Source organism: Stegostoma tigrinum, chromosome 26 (assembly GCF_030684315.1).
Source record: "Stegostoma tigrinum isolate sSteTig4 chromosome 26, sSteTig4.hap1, whole genome shotgun sequence".
Lineage (NCBI taxonomy): Eukaryota > Metazoa > Chordata > Chondrichthyes > Orectolobiformes > Stegostomatidae > Stegostoma > Stegostoma tigrinum.
This window is the reverse complement of record NC_081379.1, coordinates 23048422-23073982: the sequence shown is the minus strand read 5'-3', so window position 1 is coordinate 23073982 and position 25561 is coordinate 23048422. Positions and strand designations below refer to the sequence as shown.

General features: G+C 37.2%; 1 protein-coding gene across 1 annotated transcript in view; it reads right to left on the bottom strand.

Annotated features, from left to right (window-relative positions):
• Positions 1-1715: 1715 nt before the first annotated feature.
• sf3a1 (splicing factor 3a, subunit 1) overlaps positions 1716-25561 on the bottom strand; it is a 36239-nt gene continuing 12393 nt past the window's right edge. The window contains exons 5-16 of the mRNA XM_048555800.2: positions 25158-25232; positions 23589-23739; positions 20717-20913; positions 15446-15563; positions 12263-12448; positions 9582-9703; positions 8143-8388; positions 7014-7221; positions 5834-5982; positions 3870-3971; positions 2942-3013; positions 1716-2234 (exon numbers count right to left, since the gene is read on the bottom strand). Coding sequence (XP_048411757.1) covers positions 2133-2234; positions 2942-3013; positions 3870-3971; positions 5834-5982; positions 7014-7221; positions 8143-8388; positions 9582-9703; positions 12263-12448; positions 15446-15563; positions 20717-20913; positions 23589-23739; positions 25158-25232 — 1728 coding nt within the window. The 3' untranslated portion in view covers positions 1716-2132. The remainder of the gene's footprint in view (positions 2235-2941; positions 3014-3869; positions 3972-5833; positions 5983-7013; positions 7222-8142; positions 8389-9581; positions 9704-12262; positions 12449-15445; positions 15564-20716; positions 20914-23588; positions 23740-25157; positions 25233-25561) is intronic.

The following is a 25561-nucleotide window of genomic DNA, read 5'->3' as shown; positions in this document are numbered from 1 at the left end:
CACGCATGCATTAAGGGTACAACTGTAACCATGGGCATTTTAAATTTACATATAGTCTGGACAAACCAAATTACCAATAATAGAGGACAAGGATGTCCTGGTGTGTGTACACAACATTTTTTAAGACCAATATGTTGAGGAATAAAAGTGTTCTAAACTGGGTACATTTGGATTAATTAACAATCTTATTGTGGGGGGGGGGGTCACTTGGGAGAGAGCAACCATTATGTGATAGAATTCCTCTTTAAGATGGAGAATGAAGGAGTCAAATTCAAATCTAGGCTCCTAAACTTAAATATAGGAAACTGTAAGAGTATGGACCACAATTTGGCAACAATGGATTGGGTAAGCATATTAAAGGTGTTGACGGTAGAATAATGGTTCACGTTTAAAAGAATATATGCCTGAATTACATTTATTATCTTGCAATGCAAACTAATTCCCATCATTACTCTAGAGGTTTCCATTCTCATACTAGTTAAGAATAAACTGGCTCTAGAAATACTGACAACATGCCACTAGAAAATCCAAACTCTTTATAAAGTAAGTTATATTAAAATATATAATCACATATTTCACATCATATTAGGAATTACTTAACATGCACTAACTGCTTTTTTGCTGGAGACTTCCTGCTAAGGGTTGTTTGAGCAGTGTTTGGTTTATAGTTTGTTCTGGTTTTCAGCTGTAGTGAAAGCCCGTAAGGAAGAGGCTGTTCAGCTGATCTTCCATGTTTATACATAAATGAGAATGCTTTAACAGTCAGGGCGAAAGAAATCAAGAGCTGCAGTGCTGCTCATCATCTGTGCCTACCCAAGCCCTGGTTATTAGGCCCTGATGTACCCCTACATCCCAGGGTGTGGTAATGTCTATTTGTTTTTCTGGAAGATTTGATGGGTTGATTGAAGGAACACCTGAATACTGTACTTTCTTACCAAACTATGTCTACCATATGTTTGATAAGCTAGGAGTACCAGCCTACTAGACAAAATTAAATAGGAACAGTTCATACCTGATCTTTTTCCTCTTCATTTGGTGAAGATTTTATTTCCCCTTAAAAGTCAATCTCTGTGGAGAAATTGGTTTTCTTACCCTTTACCCGATACTTTAATATTATATGTGTTATCCAGTTTTGTATTTTCTTCATTTACTCAGATGTGCTTAATAAACCAAATAATTTTGCATTTATTATAAAAGAATATGGTTGATAGAGATCTTTTTATTTAAGATCCAAAAGAGATAAAGGTTTTAATTGGCACTCTTTAACTGGGGAAAAAATATTTTTAACTGTATGTTATGACCAGTTCAGCTGGTCCAATGAACTCCTGTAGCTTTGGTAATAACAATAAACAAGGATAAAATTAGTTGATAAAGAATGTTTAAAGGTTTGTTGATGGTATAGGAAGCTCATCCAGAATATTACTTTAAACTGGAGAGAAATTAGGGTCACAGATTCAAACTAGTAAAAAGTAATTTTAAGACTGATATCATGAAAATCTTATTCATACAGAGTGATTGCTATATGGAATAATGTTACGGATAGAGTAGTTAAGGAAGATGTCTAGAATAATTTCAACAGCAGTTAGATATTGCAACAGAACAATCTTAGAATTTTAAATGGATGAAGAATGAGATGCATCTCAAACACATCCCTTGCTGTTAGTTAAAAAAAATTTAAATACATATTATTTAAAATCAAAGTCCAAAGACACAAAAATTGATACAATTTTATTAAAATTATTCTACAGAAAGCTAAATGCAATAATCGCACAAGGAGCAGGGAAGATAATTTAACCAACATGGGTTTTGTGAATGCTGGTCCTCAGAAGTTAAACACCAAATTTTGTTTGATCTCTATTTTTTTTTTACAGACCTTTTTACAGAATTCTATCAAATTGAATGAATTATGAAAATAAGTACACAACTTTGACTTTTTAACATAAAGTCCTTTAACTTGTAGACAGAAATGTTTCTTACGTAACCCACATTTACGTTCTTCTAAATAAAAGATATCACAAGTCTGAATTTTCTGTTGAAAAAGTTAACAATTCCAATGTTCTGAATCTTAAGAACAGATAGTTAAATTCACAATCCTTTAGATGTAAAAAGACAGTTCTAATTGTAGCCAGATGCTACTTCTTTCGACCTCCTCGTTCTTTGAAGGCAAGGTGGATAACTGAGCCACTAGTCACATTGTAGTAGGCCAGAGAGTTTGAATCTTTAATAAAGATACCCTAAAATTAAAAAAAGAAGTGAGACTGCAATGACTTTTTAAAACCAGAATTTTCTTTCTCAATTCAACCACAATTTATATGACATTCAGTTGTGCTGTGTTACTAGCAGCATCAAACAGTTATTCCAGGAAAACCTGCAAACTCTCCAGCAATTCAAATGGGAGGCAGACAACAGTAAAAACACTTCAAACTACTAATCACTTGAATAGGGTAGGACCACAAAGAAAAATCTACATAATTTTATCCACTGATATGCAAGCAAAGCTTGGGCAAATTTTATACCAAGTCAGTAGAATAGATAGACTACTTCCTTACTGTTGGATCACAGTAAGTGTCACACATTTATATCATATCTTTAAAGTTACCACAGTCCAACTGGACGAAAGGGCTGTTCTCTCATTAGAGATGACTGGTGCTGGTTTATCCTGACCATCACCATGCTTTAGGCAAAGGGAGAGGTTGAGGGGTAGAGTCTTTCATGGCAACGTCAACTGCTGTGGGAATTAAACCCATGTTGTTGGTGTTACTCTACGTCACAAACCAGCTGCCCAACGAACTAAGCTAACTGACCCCCAATACACAGAAAAACATAGATAAAAGACAAAATGTCTCCAGAAGTGTTAGTTCTGACAGAAGCATGTACATAAAAGTGTAACTAGAAACATTTTCTCTCAATTCCTGCTTGATTTTGTACATTGATTATATACCTCATATTGAAGTTTCTGTTTACCAGCAGGCATCCCTGTAGCCTCATGAATTTTCACCTTGACAACAGACACCTAAAAGAAACAATGTGTGAATCAATCCCACTAATACTTGATTCCAAGTTAAAAAAACAATATCAAAAGCTCATATAAATATGATCCAGCAAATTTTTGAATGGTCTGAACAATCCAATAAGACGTACAGAAGAAACTGTTTGCACAGAGTATTTAGAATGTGGAATTTGCTACTAAATAGTTGAGGTACTAAGTAGTAGTTGAGGTGGATAACAAAAAAGCCTTCAAACCCTGTTATTAAACTAGATAGCATCCAGAAGAGATTTACCAGGAAACTGCTTAGTATGAAAGGTTTGAGTTTCAAAAGAAAGGTTAAATATGTTGAGTTATCTTTCACTGGAGCTTAGGAGGGTGAGAGGTGACCTTAGAATGGTTTATAACATCATGAGGGGTTAATGGTAGGTGTTTTTTCCTCCTGGGATGGGGGAATCTCAAGACAAGGGGCATATTTTTAAGGTGAGAGGAGAGAGATTTAAAAAAGACATGAGGAGCATTATTTTTTAAACAGAGGGTGGCTCGCATGTGGAATGAACTTTGAGGAAGTGGCAGATGCAGGCTCAGTTAAAACGTTTAAAAGACACTTAAATAGGTACACGAATAGGAAAGATCTGGAGAGGTATGGGCCAGGAGCAGGCAGGTGGAACAAGTTTAGTTTGGGGTTATGTTTGGCATGGACTAATTGGAATGAAGGGTCTATGACAGACAAGAGCGGATCAGAAGGACATACACACAGGGTTAAGTGAAGTAGCACAGGATCAAACATTTGTTCCTTTTCAAATTTTTAACATATTATCTTGCTATATTGAATCCATGTTGCTAATCATTCATATATTACAATTCCATAGTTTACCCATACCTGATCTGTTAGAGGTAGGGTGAAAACGAGGATCTGGCCGTTCAGTTTCCACTCAGATTTATCTTGCATGTTGGGGACCTGTATCTTGACTGTAACTGGACCCTTAAAGCAAAACAATTGATCACATTTGAATTTGCAAAGTTGCTTTATTAAAATAAAAAAAATTACATTGTTAAAATGCATTACTTTCTAAAATAAAGCATAAGAGTTGCACGTCTAGCTAAAGCAGCACCAAAATACACATACATTATATTATTTTGAGGAATTGTTAATCTTAAATTAATACAATAAACTTGAAAGCAAGAATCAAAAACAAATTTAAAAGAAACAAAGTACATAAATGTTGGAATAAACTTAAAAATAGAAAACGTGTAATGTTTGGTTGTGCTAGTGCATGCAATGTAGCGACTTTCACAGCAAGTATATTTAATATGATTGTGCTAAATTATTTTTGGGAGGAGAAACAAGAAATAGGAGTGCATATGATATATTCAATGGAAAGCCAACTTGCAGTTCCAGTATATAAATTGCTGAAAGCACAAGCATAAACTGGAAAAAAGTCAAAATTAAGAGCATTCTAAATAGATAATTAGCTAGATCTAGTACTAAGTAAATTAAAAAGATCAATTTGTTCAAAACTCTGATTAGGTCTCAGCAAGTATATAGAGCAAGTATATATAGTTTCTCAACACAGAAAGGATATGTAAGCCACAGAATGTGTACAGTGTAAAATGAGGAGTGATGGCAAATTACAGATGGCTACAGTGATTTGAGATACATTTGAACTGCAACAGAAAGGGGATTTAGCAGAGTTTTTTGTTAAAGGTTAAGTATTTTTAGGGAGCGACTACTTCGTTCAGTTGGAGAATCAGGTTGTTAATTGTTAAAATGATGACCATTATAAGTTATCAGAACAGTTTTGAAGAAATTTATCTATGCATTGTTGTTGAAAGCATGGAACAATTTTAACACAATAAGTGTTTTAAGTAGAGATTACATCTTGTAATGGAAACCTGGGCAAATATTTAAAGTACATGATACAGGAGGGGTGAGTGTAAGAGATCAATGCAACAGGTCAGTTTTAGTATGCTCCAGTCAGATGATATGAATTCCCTCCGAATGCACTGCGAATTTGTACAGCTTAACAGGATGTGAGGAAGTCTTTATTAAAATAAGAAACATTTGCTTAAAGTGTCAAAATTATTAAATATCTATGGATTCATAAATATATCTAGGTACTGCATGTTAGACCACAAGACCATAAGACATAGGAGTGGAAGGAAGGCCATTCAGCTCATCGAGTCCACTCCACCATTTAATCATAGCTGATAGGCATTTCAACGCCACTTCCCTGCACTCTCCCCGTAGCCCTTAATTCCTTGTGAGATCAAGAATTTATCAATCTCCATCTTGAAGACATTTAACGTCCTGGCCTCCACTGCACTCCACGGCAATGAATTCCACGGGCCCACCACTCTGGCTGAAGAAATGTCTCATTTCCATTTGAAACTGACCCTCTCTAATTCTAAGGCTGTGCCCACGGGTCCTAGTCTCCCCGCCTAATGGAAACAACTTCTCAGCATCCACGCTATCTAAGCCATGCATTATCTTCTAAGTTTCTATTAGATCTCTCCTCAACCTTCTAAACTCTAAGGAATACAATCCCAGGATCCTCAGCCGTTCATTAAACCTAACATTCCAGGAATCATCTGTGTGATATCATGTTCCGTGATCATCAATGTTCCTTCCATAATGCAAAAAACTCCATTAGAGAACTGTGAAAAAGACTCAGATTCAGTGAAAATTCAAATAGCATTTTGTTGTTAGTTAGTTGAATAAAATAGTGTAAATAAATACGTGCTAGCTCATTCAGCAACAAACAAACAAACAAGGTTAAAGGGCATGCCCAAACATGTTCTTAAATCTGAATTGAACATGATTTTTAAACAGTGGGTACAATATACCTTGTTTCTCCGTAGAAACTCTTCCTCTGGAATAAGATTATCCTCACTTTTCATCTTTTTGGCTGCTGGCTCATCATCCAGTGGGGGTGGAGGGCGAGGAAGGGAAGAAGGAATTGGGGCAGGAACTACTGGAGGTGCAGGTACAAATGCTGAACGTAACAGAAATGAAGAAGTCATAATTTTTTTAAAATTAAAACTTAAGTAAACATATATGTGGCTCACTTTTTGTAAAATACACTCGTGCTACATGCCATCATGGAACCCAGTCATCATCAAGCCAAGACTCAGATAGTGCCTCTAACAAGTCATATCAACTACAGTAATTTATCAAATCAGTTTCATGATTATGAGAAACGATATCACCTTAAAGGGACAGAAAATTACGTTTTAGCTACTAATGTAACATCCCTGATCTAAAAACAATGCATTCTCTAACTTACTGTAAGAAACATTAGAAGAAACAATTATCCCTTGGTATATCACCTTTAAAAACCTCAGTCTGTATTAAAGCATTTTACTTCAAAAAGTACATAATTGATTGTAATCACTGTTGTAATGTTGGAAATGTGGTAACAAATTTATACTTGGCAAGCCTACAAATGGCAAGGTAATCAGGTAATTTGTTGGGACAGAAAATGTTGAAAACATCAGGTTAATACCCAGCTGATCTTTTGAAAAGTTACCATTAGATCTTTCATGCCCATCTGAGAGGGCAGAAGAATTCCAAGTCTATCCCATCATCCAAAGGGCAGCACCTCCAAATATGATGAACTCCCTTCTTCAATGTCAGTCTGGATAATTTGGTTTAGATTCAGCACTGGGGCTTCTAATCCTCAAGAGAAGAGTGAGCCAATAATTGTCCCATAACTGACACCTTACAACAGATTGCTTGGATTTAAAAAAAATGAAAATCTATTTTTATTGGTTATTATTCCTAGTTGCTACTGCTCAAAACCAAACGTAGTGTCTCTTCTGTTCCACTCCATAAATTTTAGAGATGCAGTGAAGATTCTTTTCCCATGTCAGTCAATTATATTACAAATGCTGTGACTTTCTTTACATGAACATGTGCAAATATTCGTTGGAAGCTTTAAATGAGAAACAAATAACAAAATATTTGGGTTCATATTTGCAAATCAATTTAGAGTGTAAAACTGTAAAATATTTTAAATAATTTTACTTGCTGGTACCACCATTGGTGGCGGGCGCGGAGTTAAAACTGGTGGTGCTGATGGAGGCATTGGCACTACGTTGATTCGAGGTCCAGGGATCATAGGTGGCATAGGAGCTGTTATAACAGGTCCAGGCGCTAATCGGATAACAGGAGACATTGGCGGCCTGGGAAGAACTGGCATGGATGACATAGCATTCCGCACTGGGGGAGGCATCTAAATAATTAGAGAAATGTTTAATCGTACTGTGTCTCTAAAAACAAATCATCACTTTTCCTGTACACAGAACCAAACCTCCAACACTGTTTAACTTCTCATTTCAATTTCTATGACAACGTGCATATGAAATACTGTCTTTGCAAACTAGTCATGCTACAATCTCATTCTCCCAGTAATGGCACTGGAGCACTTACATTTCACTAGTTAACAATTAATATTTTAAATTTATGTCAATGTCATAACAAATTAAAAACATTCAAAACAGGATATGATCCTATTACCCTGTTTTGCAATCCACCTCAGCTTGATTTTGACTTTCCCATGTGTTATGTCACTGCAACATCATCCTTGTTACGCCAAGTTTTGTCAGACCTACTTCCAAGTGTTACTGAAGCTTTACAAATCATGACGTGCAACTGTCACGTTTTATTTTTCGGTTAAGAGTGGCCAGGTAGGATTTTCAAAAGCCTTGTTAAACATTTTCTGCTTTTGTAATTGATCATAAAATATACAGAAGACAAAGTTTGAAAATACAAATGAATTCTGACAATTTTCTGATTAGTTCATTCTTGATGATTTCCTCTGCCTGTGCTTGCGGAGGGAAAATCAATAACATTGTTATATTGTATCACATGGTTCATTGCCAAGTACTGTATTGCAATGGAAACATGATTCAAAAACAGAAATAGAATGAATGTCAATGAACCCTCAACAACAGAAATGGGAGATGGTACAGTTCCACTTAGTGGCTATTGAAAAATCAAATAGCAAATTGTTAGATAACAGATCTGTAGCTAATATGCTTTAAGTGTAGGGTCTTAACTAGCACATTGCTTAGATCAAGATTTATTTCTACATTACTATTCCATTCAATTCTGAAATGCCTGAACCATTTTCAAGATAGCTGTTAGAACTTACAGAAGGTGGTCGAGGCATTGATGTAATTGGTGGAGCATTCATTGAAGAATTTGATCCAGATGAAGGAGGTGGGGGTTGTGGAGGTAAATCAACGGGTTTGCTGGGTCCAATCTTCTCTTTCGTGTCATCTTCCGGAACCAATCCCTTGGCCTTGTGGATGGCTTCGATCTGCTCTTGCAGAGTGATATTAGCTTGTGCGGCTTGTTGTGTTCGGGCCATACTGCCAGAATGACCATCCCAAGTAACCTTTGCCAAAGCAAGAAAACAATGAACAGAGGCATTTCTAATTAACCTGTTTATGTATTTAATAATTACAATCAATGAATAGCATGGCTGCAATATTGAATAATCATTACAGAGTAACTTTGCCTTCAATTTCTAAATTGATTTGTAGGAAATATTTTTTACCATCCCACATTAACTGTTGCAATAGACAATTATTATTTTATTCCCAAATGTTTTCCCAAATTGAATAAGCAGGCCATACCTAGCATTATCACTTTACACTGTACCATGGCATTAATTTCCATAGTTTAATTTATTTTACAAGCTTTACTTTAAATATAAAAGGGCTTCACTAAAATTCAAAAAATACATTTAATCAAATGTACTCATTCCTATGCAGCTATGACTATTTGGGAGAGAATAGCTGTTGAATGAAATTATATATACTACACTGGTATGCTAGGTATTTATGTGTAATAAAGGCAAGGGAAAGTTTATGGTTACATTGTGAAATTGCAATAAGCAGCAACATCAGGAAATCCTTGACATTCAATGGCATTACAATCACTAAGTTCCCCACTGTCAATTAGCATTGATCAGAACTGGGCTAGCTATACAAATATTGTGGCTATAACAGCAGGTCAGAGACTGGGATTTGTGGTAAATCACCTCCTCACTTCCAATCGTCCGTCCATCATCTACAAGATACGACGAGAGTACTAAGGAATACTCCCAACTTGCTTAAATAGTGCAGCTCCAACAGCACTCAAGATGCTTGACAGCTAGTTGACTCCTTCCACTGGTGGGGCTCAATTGTAGCAGCTGCATGTACCATCTACAACATACACTGTAGAAATTTACTAATCAGACAGCACCTTCCAAATCCACAATCATTCCCGTCTAGACGGACAAGGGGAACAGATACATAGGAACACCACCTCCTCCCTTCCAAACCACTCACCTTCCTGACTTGGAAATTTATTGGCATTCCTAAATTCTGAAACGCCCTCCTTAATGTCATTGAGGGTCTATCTACAGCAAATGGCTTCCTGAGGTTCAAGAAGGCAGCTAATCACTATTTTCTCAAAGAAACAAATGCTGGTCCAGCCAGTGTTGCTCACATCCCATGAATATAATCTTAAAAAACTGCATCAAGACATCATTTGAACAACTTGTGAGTAACAAAAGATTTTCTCAATAATAGATGTTTATACCTTCTCTTCTGGTTTCTGGATTTCTTCTTCACCAATCTTCTTACCAATGGCTGTTTCTTCCACACCAAAGATGTCAGTACGTCGTTCAGCCAACTGCTTCAAACTACTTTCAATATCCAGACCTGACGGAAAAAACAGCTCAAAAGATCAAAATCTATATGAAAAATAGAACATAGAACAGTACAGCACAGAACAGGCCCTTCAGCCCACAATGTTGTGCCGACCATTGATCCTCATGTATGCACCCTCAAATTTCTGTGACCATATACATGTCCAGCAGTCTCTTAAATGACCCCAATGACCTTGCTTCCACAACTGCTGCTGGCAACGCATTCCATGCTCTCACAACTCTCTGCGTAAAGAACCTGCCTCTGACATCCCCTCTATACTTTCTACCAACCAGCTTAAAACTATGACCCCTCGTGTTAGCCATTTCTGCCCTGGGAAATAGTCTCTGGCTATCAACTCTATCTATGCCTCTCATTATCTTGTATACCTCAATTAGGTCCCCTCTCCTCCTCCTTTTCTCCAATGAAAAGAGACCGAGCTCAGTCAACCTCTCTTCATAAGATAAGCCCTCCAGTCCAGGCAGCATCCTGGTAAACCTCCTCTGAACCCTCTCCAAAGCATCCACATCTTTCCTATAATAGGGCGCCCAGAACTGGACTCAGTATTCCAAGTGCGGTCTAACCAAAGTTTTACAGAGCTGCAACAAGATCTCACGACTCTTAAACTCAATCCCCCTGTTAATGAAAGCCAAAACACCATATGCTTTCTTAACAACCCTGTCCACTTGGGTGGCCATTTTAAGGGATCTATGTATCTGCACACCAAGATCCCTCTGTTCCTCCACGCTGCCAAGAATCCTATCCTTAATCCTGTACTCAGCTTTCAAATTCGACCTTCCAAAATGCATCACCTCGCATTTATCCAGGTTGAACTCCATCTGCCACCTCTCAGCCCATCTCTGCATCCTGTCAATGTCCCGCTGCAGCCTACAACAGCCCTCTACACTGTCAACGACACCTCCGACCTTTGTGTCGTCTGCAAACTTGCTGACCCATCCTTCAATCCCCTCGTCCAAGTCATTAATAAAAATTACAAACAGTAGAGGCCCAAGGACAGAGCCCTGTGGAACTCCACTCACCACTGACTTCCAGGCAGAATATTTTCCTTCTACTACCACTCGCTGTCTTCTGTTGGCCATACGTCAATAATAAAATCTCAAAACTTGCATAATTTTTCACTAAAATTTACTGTTTTATAGATTAAAAGAAAATGGTCTAGAGAGAGCACAGCAGGTAGCATTCCTCATCAATTAGTCAATGGAACAAAATTTAACATCAACCAAGGCTTACAACTGCTGTTCCTACACTGTCTTTAAGTGACCATTTTAAAACAAAAAGATCACATTAACAATGAGCCAACGACTAGAGTGTGTTTTAGGATGCTAAAAAGAGGGCACACTTATATTTAACAGGATCAAGTGAAACATTAAACGCTTGCTGTGTGAATTCTGAGTTTAAGCAGTGATGTGATGAAGTGGTTCTTCCAGACCCTCTACTGGTTACAAATTGGCACTGACAGATGCAGGGTTGTTTGCAAAATGTGTAAGATCAAGAGGACAAACTGGGTTTGTGCTATGAGAATATTTTCAGAAATTTAAGTGAACTGAAAATATGTTTCTATTTTCAAACTTAGCCGCTGACAGTAATAAGTTCACTCAATCTTAAGCACATTCAAGGGAAAGGAATTTCCTGGGACAATTACAGTCAAATCTAAGAAATAAAACGCAACATAAGAACATACATACATACAATAAATAAACATACAAATTAGGAGCTGGAGTAGGCCATTTGACCCCTTTGGCCTGCACCACCATTCAATAAGATCACAGCCATTCATGTCTCTTGCAGTTCAAATTCACCCTTTTAGTGTTATTCTTTGCTGATATTCATATTCTGTACAATCTTTTGTTCTGCCACCCACTTTGCCAAATCATAAACTTTTTCTTTCACTTGGATACAAACTTTAAACTCTCTTGTTTTAGGGCTGGTGTGTTCTTCCTTAAAATCTTTCTTTCTCACTGGAATGCATCTTTTCTCAGTATTTTTTAAATGTCTGTCACTGTCTCTAGTGATTTATCCCTTAACCTAATTTTCTAGATCACTTTAGCCAGCTCTATGTGCCCCAAAATTATCCCGAGTAGTTCAATTCACTCTTCGCTTCCTCAGGCTAAAAGAGCTAATTAATTAACTCCAACTCGCACATTACCGAATCCAGTACAGTGTGCTCTTCTCTGACTGTCTCTCGAACATAGTTCTCTAAGAAGCCATCCAGAAAACATGAACTCATCATCCAGGTTATCCTTGCCAATCTGATTCATCCGACCTATTTATAAATTAGAATCCTCCAGTATTAAATTCCATACCTTTCTCGCAAGCCACCATGATTTCTGCTGTATATCCTATTGTACAGTGAGGTAGCTGCCAGTGGTCCTCTAAACCAATCCTACAGTAAATTCTTATCTTTACTATTTTTCATCTCTTCCCAAACTGACTCTATAGTCTGATCTCCAAAACGAAAGCCATTTCACTCTTATATGCTGCTGTCATTCTTAATTGACAGAGCTATCCTTGCACCTCTTCCCAGTTTCCTGCAGCATCACAAGCAACACTTGCCTGGAGCATATACTTCATCTTCACTCTGCTTTTCTCTAATGGAACGTTCACGTTGCTCCAACCAGCGAGGATCCAGCAGCCCAATACGCATATGCTCTTGCATTTTGCTGGCAGGAATCTTTTCCCCAGTGATTGGAGAGATGAGATATTCATCAGGTGCAGGTGTACCAGCCACTGGTTTTGAAGCTAAAGGAGTATAAATAAAATATATACATATTTTAGATGAAACTTTTCAGTAATTGAATAAAAGACACATATTTAAGCTCACAAATCAAAGTGCAAATTCACAAGATATTAAATGGATTTGTTTCTTTACATTTCAAAAAAGTGAAGTACATATGCTATAGCCTCCCAGCACAGGTCAAAATGAGACTGCAAAATTGTAGTCCAGTGCCATTCTATTTAGCTTTGCATCTATACAGTAGAAATAATGCCTGATGCCATGAAGAGTCATAAAACAACATACATTAAAAATTAACTATTAATCTAATTTCAGGTTATGCAGCTGGCCAACAAATGAAACATTGTAGTGTAAATGTATACATACCACAAAAACAAAATCAATCTGATGCACAGAAACTTTGAATTCAGAGCTATACACACTAGTACTTCTTAAATAAACTAAATGACAACCTGTTAAGTGTCTGACAGAACACTGGAACTGCACTAAATATATGAAATCATATAAACATATCTTATATAAATATTTTAACTTTGCTTTTTAACATTCTCTTTACTCTGAAAATGCAATCACTGCTATAATTTAGATGTCATTAGATGGATTGTCGTAAAACGCAATTGGTTCACTAATGTCCCTTAGTAAGGGGAATCTCATCAGTCCTACAAGCTCTTGCCTACATCTAACTTCAGACCCAAAACAACATAATGTTCAACTTGAAATGCAATTGTGGCAATGAGGAAAGGGTAAGAAATGTAGTCTTACATTTGTTCTTACAATTAAGGCAACATATTACATGGCAACTCCCATAAACAACAATAAGATAAATGGCATGTCTTTCAGGTGATTTAAATACACATTGGTTAGGACATTAGAAGAGCATCTTCTCTTCCAACATGGGCGGCCACATGAAGAGGTTCATAAAATTTTAGTTTGATGTTAAAGACAGCATCTGCAACAATGCAGTATAAGTGTTATCTTAATTAGGAGGGGCCAATGTGTTAGAACTATTCACACACACAGATAATTAGGAACCCTAACGTAACTTACTGTATTTCTAATCCGTAAAAGAATGTTACAAACACTGCTGTTAACCAAGTGTGCACAATTAATTTGCATGCTTCTGCAGTGTAACCGTTGCCTGGCTGTTGGAGAATGCTGAGGTGAGACAGTGCAAGTCCTTTTTGATCTTTGTGAAAGTATTTTATTTCTTTAGTTACTGAGTGGTGAATGATGTTTATTAAGTTAACAGGTATATGAAATATATTCTGCTGAGTTGAGTGCATGCTAAATAGCTATTTGTAGCCAGTTAACAATTGTATTGGCTTACATGGTCAAACCCTGTAATGGATCGTGAATGCAAATCCTGTCGGCTCAGAGGCCAAGTGTTTTATAAAGCAAGTGAAGTTGACATATGCACTACTAATTCGTATAAAATTCACTCTTTCTGGTGTGAGGGTAGGGTTTGCAGGTTTGAGGAAAATACTGGCCTTTAATCATTTGAAGGAATTTAGTGGCAGCAGGTAGGAACTGTGGGCAGTGCTAAAGTTTGGCAGGAAATGAGGTGAGTAGCATCAGAAAATGAAGACTCCAGCTATGCACTGGGCTAAAGTGCAGCATTCAACTGGGCTCTTGACACAGTGCTGGGGTTCCTACCCATGGGATAGAAGATCCAGGGTCAAGTTCCACCTGCCTCAAGACATGCATCTGAATTTGTCTGAACAGGGTGATTAGAAATTTCTAGGACTGGGGATGGGAGGATGTGAAGACAATGTCACCATGATCGATGGGCAAGAACATCAGACTAAAAAGTGGAAACCAGGATTTGATGGTGCAGTGTGAATAATAATTTGTTCCATCATTAAAACGAACTTCAGAACCAAACAGCTGGAAGTTCTTCATCATCGCACACTGATCCTTTGATCTCCACCTCTGAAAATACAAGTCTCTGAATTTGCAGTTTACAAAAATTGCACCAGCATGGTGTCAGTTTTATACTTATACATGTGGAAAATCCAAGTGAGTTTTATTGCCTATTGTAATAGCGATTTTTTCCCACAACCTAATGGCTTGGGGTTCTCAACATTTTATTTCAACAGCACACTTAGAAAGTGCTGCTTACATTCATTACTCTCCTCAAACTTAACAAGTTCACCATGGAGAATTTAGCAGGGGGCTGTAGTGGCCCTTGCCACTACTAGAGACACATGGCTGGTGCAGTTAGGAATTGAACCTGGATATTGTAGCCCAGAGGTAGGGACACTAATACTATGCCACAAGAGCCCAGGTGAATGCTGCAAATTATCCCTCTACATGGATCTAGGTGTCAACTTAAGATTCAGCTCCCACATTACATTGCCTCCAACTTTTTGGCTCAGAACTGATAGTGGTGGGAGTGAGTTATCAAAACTTACAAGATAATTAATGTATTAAAACAAACTTATTTCACTTCATCATAAGTAAATATAATCACTGTCTGAAGTGCCAGAGTCACTGACATCCTGTGAACAAATTTATCAAAAAAATTAATGGAATCAATCCAGCTCTGACAATCTTTTCATGTCAGAGGTGGTCCTGTTGTGGCATACTTCTTACTGAGTGCTTCATAAAATATTCTTAAGGCATGGTTTTTGATTTTTTAAAAGAGTTGTTACTGTGTATGATAAAATTGCAAAGATCGTCAATTCCTCAATTCTTCTCTAGTTTTATGCCAGATAGATGAAATGAACAAGGAAACAGTATGGCTGATTTATAGTGAATAGTTACAATATAAAGGTAGCACCAAGATCAAGATCAAGATAAATAAATTCCTCAATTTTTAATTTTACAATACCAATTCGAAAATTGTTCATTTTGTCAGGGAAATACACTGTCTATTTGTTTGATTCCATTAACTTCTTCCTGACTAATAATGCAACCTAATGAAAATAATTGTGAGATAAATCAGTGTTTTGAGACCAATCAATAGCATTTACACAAGCTTCCCTTAGTTTTTGCACACTGACCTTTGGGATCATAATCCTTCCTAATGATAACCTGGTCTGGAGTAGGAGGAAGTGGTGGAGGCATTGGATTATCAGGAGGTGGTGGGACTTTCTGGCTTTCATCTTCTTCATCTGATCCCTTAAAACAAACCATCACACAAGTCAAAATAAGTTGAACTGTGCATTGCATTTAAAATAAATTAAACCGTTTGATGAAACAGGGAGTTAGATAAAAGTGGGGGAGGGGTGATCGGTTGCTCCTTTTCTCTCATTGGTGAGTGCTTCTGCTCGATAAAAGAAAGTAAGGTTGTGGGAATTTGGGGCAGAAGGAGAAGAGGAGCCTGCAGGAGGTGAGTCTGAGTAGGAAATAAAATACAAGGCCAAGTCTTCAAACTTACAGACTTACCTGAGAGCTGAGACAGAGAGACAGGCCAGCAGGGGAGGAGATTCAGGGATCAGAAACAGTGAAAAAGTGACATCACAGAAAAAGGTTGGTAAGTAATTTGAATATCTATTCCAAGTTGCTTTCAGGTTCAAGGTAAATTGGAGAAATATTTTACAGATTAAAACCTTAAGACCAGCAGAAAATTTTAAAATACGAACTGACAGCTAATTTAAATAATTTAAGAGATGCAGGGCCAGGCAATGTGATGCATCCACGTGATGTAGAAGCTGGCGAACCCTACTGTGGTTCACAGCAAACATACCTATAGAAAATGTTGGGTTGGTGAGCTTGATTCTGAGTGTCAAACACCGCGACATTTAGGGAGGGGGAAGAGTTGCCTGAATGCTGCGTTTCAGGAGGCAGTCACACGCTGTAGGTTAAGTACATCAAATAGTACATGAAAGCAGAAACTGAAAGCTGGATTGACTGCCCTGTATGGTGTGAAGGTGTGTTCCCTGCCTAGTGCCAAGGTAAGGGACATTCTGAACCAGCTTGAAAGGATATGGGAGGGGGAGGGGGAGGGTCCAGTTGTTGTGACCCATGTTGGGACTAACAACATAGGCAAGAGATCCTATTTGGGTAATATCAGGGATTAGGAAAAAAAATTAAAGAAAAGGAACTGATGGTTTATAATCTGTGAAATATTACCTGAGCCACATGCAAATTGACACAGAGATAAGAAAATTAGGGAACTAAGTGAATGGCTAAAGGAGTAGTGTGGGAAAGGGGAATTCCCGTTTGTGAGGCACTGACATCAGTATTGGGACAGGAAAGAACTGCACCTTTGGTCCCAAATGGAGTACATCCCCAGTGTCCTAGCTGAAAAGTTAAACAGGTTGGTCACAAGGACTTTAAACCAATAAATGGCAGGGAGGGTTCTTGAGAAGTCAATACAGTTTCAAAATCAAGTAACATGACAGAGTAAAGAAACAGTTTGGAATCCTACTTCAAGTATAGCAGGTAATGGCAAAATTATAAGAAGTGTATCAATTAAACCAGAAGAGAGAAATAATAAACAGGTGAATAAAGCATCAGTACTGAGGGATAGGTTTCAGTGTATGGCCCAGATAAGAGTTCTGCATACCAGTGGAGAGTTAAGGAATAAATTAAATGATTTATGTACGGCTTGTTTTAACAAACTGAGATAGAAACTGTTCATAGTAAACTGGGAAAATCTGCTAATGGGTAAAACAGCTGGAAAAACATGGAGAAAGTTTAAAGGAACATTAAACATTAAAATCCATATGTACCCCAAAAGGGAAAAATTCCTCAAAGAAAACATAGTCATGGGCAGCCAAAGAAATAAGGGACAGCAAAATACTAAAAGAAAGGGCTTACAAAATGTCAACAAACAGCACAGATCTTGCTGAATGGGAAAGATACAAAGACCAACAAAGGGCCAGAAAGCAGCTTATGAGAGCTACTAAAAGGGATTATGAAACAAAATCAACAAGAAATTTTTTAGCCACATAATGGGAAACTGGATGGTCAGGAGCAATGTTGGTGCACTAAAAACTGAAAGTTGGGATATTGTCAATGACAATGGGAAAGATTGCAGACGTTGAATGACTAATTTGCTTCAGAATTTACAGTAGAAAAGTCAGCTTGCTTGGCCGAAGTCTCGAGGTAATTACTCGTGGATCAGGAACAGCGATTGAATAAAATTAACACAAGTAAAACATTGGCAATGAAGAAATGAATGGAATTAAAGAGTGACAAATTCCTCCAAGGCCTAACGATTTCCATCCAAAAGGTGTTAAAGGAAATAGAGGAGCATATTGTTGACACCCTTACTAATATCTTTCACAGTTCTCTTCATACAAGATTCATGCCCCTGAACTGGAAATCTGCACGTCACTCCATTTTTCTTTAAGAATGGCAGATGAGGAAAACGAGGGAGGACAAGTTAGCCAAACACCTATACAAAAAGCTGAAAGAGCTACAGATGCTGGAAATCAAACACAAAAACAGAAATTACTGGAAAACCTCAGCAGGTCTGGCAGCATCTTTGGCGAGCAGAGTTAACATTTTGGGTACAGTGACCGTCCTTCATAGAAGGGTCTGAAAAAGGGTCACTACACCCTAAACACTTTGATTTTTCTCCACAGACACTGTCAGTACTGCTGAGCTTTTCCAACAATTTCTGCTTTTGAGCCTAACCATCTATGGTGGGAAAATCGTTAGAGTCTAAAATCAAGGATGAAGTAACTGAAAATCTTGAAAATTTTCACGTAATCAGCAATGGCCAGCTTGGATTCATGACAGATATGTCATGCCTGACAAATCTTACTCAACTTTTTGAAGCAGTGACTAAGGTAGTGGACAGGGGAACGTCTATGGATATTGTTTATATGAACTTCCAGAAGACATTTGATAAGGTCTCATGTAAAAGACTGTTAGTTAAGGTAGAAGTCGATGGAATTGAAGGGACATTACTGATGTGGCTGGGAAATTGGTCGAGTGGCAGGCAACAGAAAGTAGGATTAATGGAAAGGTACGAGCAGTAGCGTCCCACAAGGATCTGTGTCAAGGACAAATTATTCACATATTTATTAAATGGCAAAGAAAGTTACTTACCCAAATTTGATGATAATAAAGTAAGGCAACTTTGTAGACAGTATAGTAATAGCATAAAATTACAAAGGTATATTGATAGACTAAGTGAATAGGCAAAACTGCGGCAGATGGAGTTCAACACAAACAAGTGAGATCTTATCCATCTTGGCCCAAAAAGGGATTGAACAGGATACTTTCTAGTTGGTATGAAATTAATATTCAAAGAGACTTGGGGGTTCCAGTGCACTGACCTTTAAAATGTCGCAAATCGGTACAGAAAATATTTAAGAAAGCTAATGGGGATGCGAGCTTTTATATCTAGAGGACTGGAGTAAAAGGATGGAAAATTGATGTTGCAGTTATACAAAACCATGGTTAGCCCCAAACTGGAGTATTGATTACGGATCTGGGCACCACTATAGGAAGCATACAATGGATCCAAAGGAAGTACAACACAGGTTTTCAAGAATGAAACCTGGACTTCAGGAATTAAGTTAGTAGGAAGGATTATAGAAATTAGGCCTGTTTTCTCCAGAATTTAAAGGGGGCAGAATCTGTTCTAAAAGTTCATGATATTAACACGAAAACACAGAGTAGATAAACTATTTCCATCGGTTGGGAATTTGAGAATCAGCGGAGTAATTGTCAGAGAATTCAGTTCAGATCATTCATGAGAGATGTTAGGAAACACATTTATATAGAAGGTGAGGGAGACGTTTAGAACTCTCTTCCACAAATGGCAGTAGATACTTGCTCAGTTGTTAGATTTAACTTTTTGTTAAGCAACGATATTAAGGGATATGGGCTAAAGGCAAAGATATGGAGTTAGGCCACACATCAGCCATGATCTTGAGTGGTGCAACAGGCTCAAGGGGCTGAATGGCCTACTCCCATCCCTCTGCCCTTACTAGAATGGCTTTTCCCCAACGATTTCGTATTTTCTTCCCTACGCTAGGGAAAAAAAAAGACGGAGCTTCCAAATGTCTAGGAAAATCATTACTGATAACATGGATGCTCAAACTCATTAATCCCACTCCTATGGGCAAGTGCTTTGAATCTTTGACCAAAGGAACAGTTAAACTGAAGAATTCACGATATAGTGACCCATGTGCAGAAAACAGTAAGTACTTCCTTGTTTATTTCATATGATGCCTGTGATTGTGTCATGCAATACATAAACAAAAAGTTATCCTAATAAATGAGATAACAAGGTGTAGAGCTGGATGAAGACAGCAGGCCAAGCAGCATCAGAGGAGCAGGAGAACTGATGTTTCGGGCCGAGATCTTTCTAATAAAGATCCTAGACCCTTATCCTAATAAATGTTAGGTTCTTGAAGGAAACCAACGACTTGATGTCACATTTTTAGGATATTGATCAAATCAAAAGTTACTTGGTGCTATCTCCAGAATTGTCAAGGGGGCAAATATCCATGTGAGAAAAAATTTTAAACCTTCAGCAAATCCAGTCATTTCAAAAAAAAACTTGCAACAGAGTCCACGAACAAAAACCCAAGTCAGGCAAAACCACATATATTTGGACCAGCGCTTGTTTTCCAAATCTATACGGTAAGATTATTTCTTGTGGATTGAGATTGCTTATAAATATTGAGACATGTAGTTGAAATCTTAAAACTGATATTATGATGATGAACAGTCAATTCATTTTAATATTTACTTGGCATTTTACCAGAAGTTAGTTATAGTTTGAAACATGAAAATCAAGTTAGCCCTTTAGAAACATACTATGATTTATATTATTATGCATGTTTTTAAAACTTTAACAGAAGTTCACTGTGACACTATAGATATCAAATGCCTAAAACTGCAATGTTTTCTCAAAGTCTGCTTAAAGTGAAATTCAGCATTAATTCCAAGTTTTCAAAAAAACAAACTAATTTCAAAACTAAAACCTTGTCACGTTAATAGACTAGCTCCTGGCCATGGCTGAATCACTTATCACAATTTATCTGAAAGACATCTCAGCATCTAATATGACTTGCTAATAGGCTGAATGTACTGAATTGAATATTATCACTATTGCTTAATTCACAATTCAAGGACATTTATAAGCCAAATTTGTCATTACAATAGTTATTACCTCCTTTTTGCCAACTTTACCAATATTTTTGAAGTCTTCGTAAGGCATCATTAGACTTTCAACAGTTAAATCAGTGATGCTGGAAGCAATTTGCAAAGTTGACAGCAATTATGCTACGATCCTTAGATAATGAAGATAAACTACAATATACTCAAACTTTTACATCAATAACCAGGATCATTTTATATCTTACCTCGTCCATATCTTGTACTTGTGTATCTTGATCCAACTGTGATGGAGTCTCTTCTGGCTTATCCTCAGTTTCTTCAACTTCATCATCGGATTCCACCTCCATTTCAACTTCCTCGCTCTCCCCAAACTTCTCATATCTCTCCTGCATCAAAATACGAGCTCCAAGTTCTTCTGGGGTGGTCGGAGGAGGGAAATGCCCTGTAATTAGAAAGGTTAAGCAACTGTTGAGATTCACTGCCACCACATATCTACTTTTCCCACTTCTGTCCCAACAGAAGAATAACACTCGATTATAGTATAAATTCTTCTGGATGAAGAAGAAAATAGAGAACAAAATTCAATTATCTAAACGACAAAGAAATACTGTTAGGTAGACAAATTTGGCAGCTACTTTATGCCTGGCAAGAACGCTGGTTAAGAAAAGAATATACATCGGAACTCCCAATGTATTTTTTTAAAATTGTCATGATCTTCGACAACACCTTCCCCACTGGAACAGGCAGATGAAGTCTCAGTTGAGCTTTGCTGAATAACAATATCATAGTGCTCACTCAACACTTTAATTTGATATAATGCTACATTATGTGCACAGACAGAACAAGTCTCAAACCTACAACGTCTGATTCAAAGGCCAGCAATTATGTCAAAATGACAAAAAAAAGCTTTAAGATCAATATATAAACACTACATTGATAAATGTAATATAACACAGCAAACTTTTTATTAAATGGCAGCAATGGGACCAGGGTGGTGACAGTTTATCATGAGGTCCACACTAGGTAATAGAAACCTAACGCAGGTTTCACTGTTTTACTTGATTTATAGCATAAAACACTTAAATAATAACAGAACTTTGCCTTAAATAAAACTTACCAGTAGACAGCCTTCTCATATGCACTCTCAGCTGACTACTTGGACATCGCGATAATACAGTAAAATTTCAGTACTTCAGGTATATAATTTTTGCCAGTTTATCGAAAGTGCTGGTTCATAAGGTGCCAGTTAAAACAAAGATTGCTGTATAATGATTTGTGTTACCTACAACAGTTACTTGCATTTGTATAAAACAATGTTTTAAACATCCCCAGGACTATGAGGCAGAGGAAGAATCAGGTTTTGTCAAAGAATAGATTAGGACCAAAGCTTTCTTCAGAGAGATGGGTTTAGCAGAAGGCCCTGAAGGAGGAAAATGAAGGCATTTGGGAGGGATTTACATTGCATAGGATCTGAGTGGCTAAAGATATACCCAAAATCAGTATGTTGAAGAGAAAGGTGTATATGTGGCCAAAATCAATGAAGTGTTTCAAAACGACAGGGGCATGGTACTGCTGGAAGAAGTTAGAGATAGGGAAATATAAGCCAGTAGCAAAATCTAAACCCAAATGATAATATACATTACGTATACTGTGCTGAGGAACCAGAAACAGCAGGAACAATGAATAAACCGGTCTTGAAGTGGGACAGGGAACAGGGGGGAGTGCAAATTTGAACAGGCTGAAATTAATACAGGATTTATTTCAGAGACTGCTTAGAACATCATTGGGAAATCAGCTCAAATGATCACTTTAAATGTTGGATGAACTGAAACAGGAGTCATGGCAAGTGATACTATGGAGGTAAAAAAATGGCTGGACTGGCTTTATGAAGGGAAAAGGAATAGAGATCAGCATTTCAGCTTGAAGTCCAATGGAACATAGTGTGAATAATCCAACTATAAACTTTAGCAGAACTAAGGTTGGAGTTACTGTTAACACAGTTTGCGCCAGGATTGAAGAAGATAGTTTTGATTTCTCTCAACTTCTAGCTCAAGAAAGCATTGATCATCCAAGACAAGTGTTGAGAAAGAAATAATCTAATAACATGGAGACAGAAATCAAGATAAAGTGACAGGACCATACAGGTAGGGTTCACTAATGTGCAAACGCAAGCAGAACTATGTCTAGAATAGCTGCCATAATAACAACAGGTAACTGAGGAAAAGATAACAGCTAAGGATGAATCTCTGATGAACTTGAGGTGAAAGTCTCCTACAAATATTATTTATTCCCAAAAATAGTTCAGCTACAACTCCTGAGCTTGGAATAAACAAAGATAGTTACATTACATTTTATAATGGAAGAGGAGGAGATTGATCATATTGAAGAATTCCCACAGGTTAAGAAATGATAATGCACCCCAATCTCTGAATATCATTACCTAATTGTGATTAAGACCTTTTCAAATGAGAGGGGAGAAAATCTGTTTGCATAGATGCTAACAACTTTGAGAGTGAAATGAGCGCAGATCTGAAGGGCAAAAATGTACACGAGTTTATGTAGAATGTGGGAAGAGAGATCAGAACTATTCACAATGTCAGCTAGCACGAGAACCAGAGGGGCAGTGTGAAGGCATCTAGATGGGACTGTCTAAGCCTTATAAATGAGCTGAACTTAACAACAGCATAGAAACTGATACAAAGAAAGTAAAGAGTTGAATTCATGTTTGGATGGATTAGTAATTGACAGTAGGTTAGGTTAACTAAGAATTAGGGAAAATGAACAAAAAAATGCTGACAGATAGTTCCCATCTTTCTTTGGCCATTTCATGTTGCCGAGGCAGGGTTCAAAAGGTTGGAGACCAGGGTTTTAAAGGTGGTGTTTGGTAGTACAGAGAAGAAACCTATTCCATCGAAGTCCTCCAAGATTATCCTCAAGTTATCTTTCAGTAACATTTCAATTCAAATTACTGTAATTGCAAATGCAAGCCAAGAAACATTCAAAGGAAAGTATGTTGGAAAAACAATGATCAGAGTGAAAGTGATTAAACATTGAATGCAATCATTACAAGATTAAACCAACTCAATATTTCATGCTATTGTACAGTAACAACACTACCTTGTTCATTGGGCTGGAAATCAACTGTTTCCACCACCACAAAGTCATGCCAGTCAATCTGTGCATAGGCTACTCTTTCCCTTTCCCGTTCTTCCTCTTCTTTCCTCCTCTCACGTTCCTGAAATTTGGCCCATTCAACTCGGTATCTCACCTATTTCATACAATCAAAATCATTTACATGTCGAATCAGCAATTGACATTTCTTCTAAGCATAAGAGACAGACTTCCCACTCTTCTACACTCCTGAAAATGCAAATTTCATAATCACATATTAGATGCTCATCACCAAATGTGAGGGCAGAGGGAAGAGAGAGATGGAAGAGTTGTGTAGGTGGGCACTATTAACATGCATGTGTAAAGTGGCATCATGAATGAGCAGAGGGTCAGAAATCAACTGCACCTGAGAGAATGGCAAGTCCACTTTTCAAATAATGAAAGTTAAGCAGCACAGTGGATAGATAGTAGTACAAAATTACAAAGGGGCATTGTTAATCTAACCGGGTAGGTAAAACTGTGGCAGAAAGAAGTTCAATGTGGGGAAATATGAGGTCACCCATTCTGGAGTAAAAGATAGATGTACCTGAATTTTTTTTTTAAAAACAGTCTGAGGGTTGGAACCAAGGGACAAAGATATATACGACCCAAAGACAGATATCATTAAAAGCTAGTGGAAAGCTAAACAATTTAAAATGGTTATGGAACTTGGGGCACAGTCTCAAGAGGACTGGAATATAAAGTGCTGGAAGTTATATTACAGTCTAGATTACAGGGTTCAATATTGATCCCCTCATCTCAGGAAAGATACAATGGCTTTTAAGCAAGTTTAGCAAAGATGAATCAGAATGAAACCAGGGCTAAAAGTTGCAAATTATATCGACAGGAATATATATGTACAAAATTTGCATTTCCTCAAGCATTAATGGTTAAGGAGTGATGCATTTGAGGTGTTTAAGATAATTAAAGTTGATAGAAATTGCACTACTTTCTCTGGTGTGGGAGTCCAGACCATGAGAACATAACAATAACATTAGAACTCAGCTGTTCAGAGATGATATAAGGAAACTCTACTTCAGACAAAGGATTGCATAAATCTGCAACATTCTTCCAAAAGACTTGAGGCTAAGTCAATTGAAAGCTTCAAAAATGTGTACAGATAAAATGATATATATGGCACAGACTCACAGATGCAGATTGATGGGATTAGGATCCGATTAATACTTGGAGCTAACTAAACAGTGGAACGTTTGAGGAGTTGAATACTGTACTCCTGTTCTTATGTTCCACACCTTGGGAAAGATTACCAAAACATTATATGGATGAGGTAAAGGGCAAGGTAATATTTTTAGGTATTCCTGAGGGGTGTGGGGTTAATGAATAAAAACACTACAGTATTTAGGGACATTCTGCCATATAGTAAAGGATTATTAATTATTCCCAATGGTGCTATACAAAGTTATTATTGCCTTATGGATACACTTTATACAAAAACATATTAATTACATTTCAATTATGCATGCAATTAATGTGGCTCATAACTTTTGCCTATTATCGTAGCATTTATTGTCTCACCTGATCTAAAACTTCTTTAGGATTTTCTGCTTCTTTCTTCAATTTCTGAAGCAATCCCTTTGGAGGTATTAAGATCTGTGAAGAAAATATATGTTATGTAAAACGTAAAAAATAAATAAGCTTTGCCCCTTTGAAAGGGGGAAGTTAAAAATCAGTATTCACCTGATAATGCTGCAATTCTAGCATATCTTGCAGTCCAATTGGACACTTTCCCCAGCACACTATTAATAGTACAGCCTGACTCAAATTCCAAAACACGCTCTAGATTTTTAAAAATCAAAATCACAAGAGTCCTATCATAAACTGAACTAAGCTTTACAAGTTGGTTGATGTACCCTGAAATGACTTCTTTATAAAGCACATTATACAAATTGTTAAATTTTACAAACTTCCACTTGTTCAAT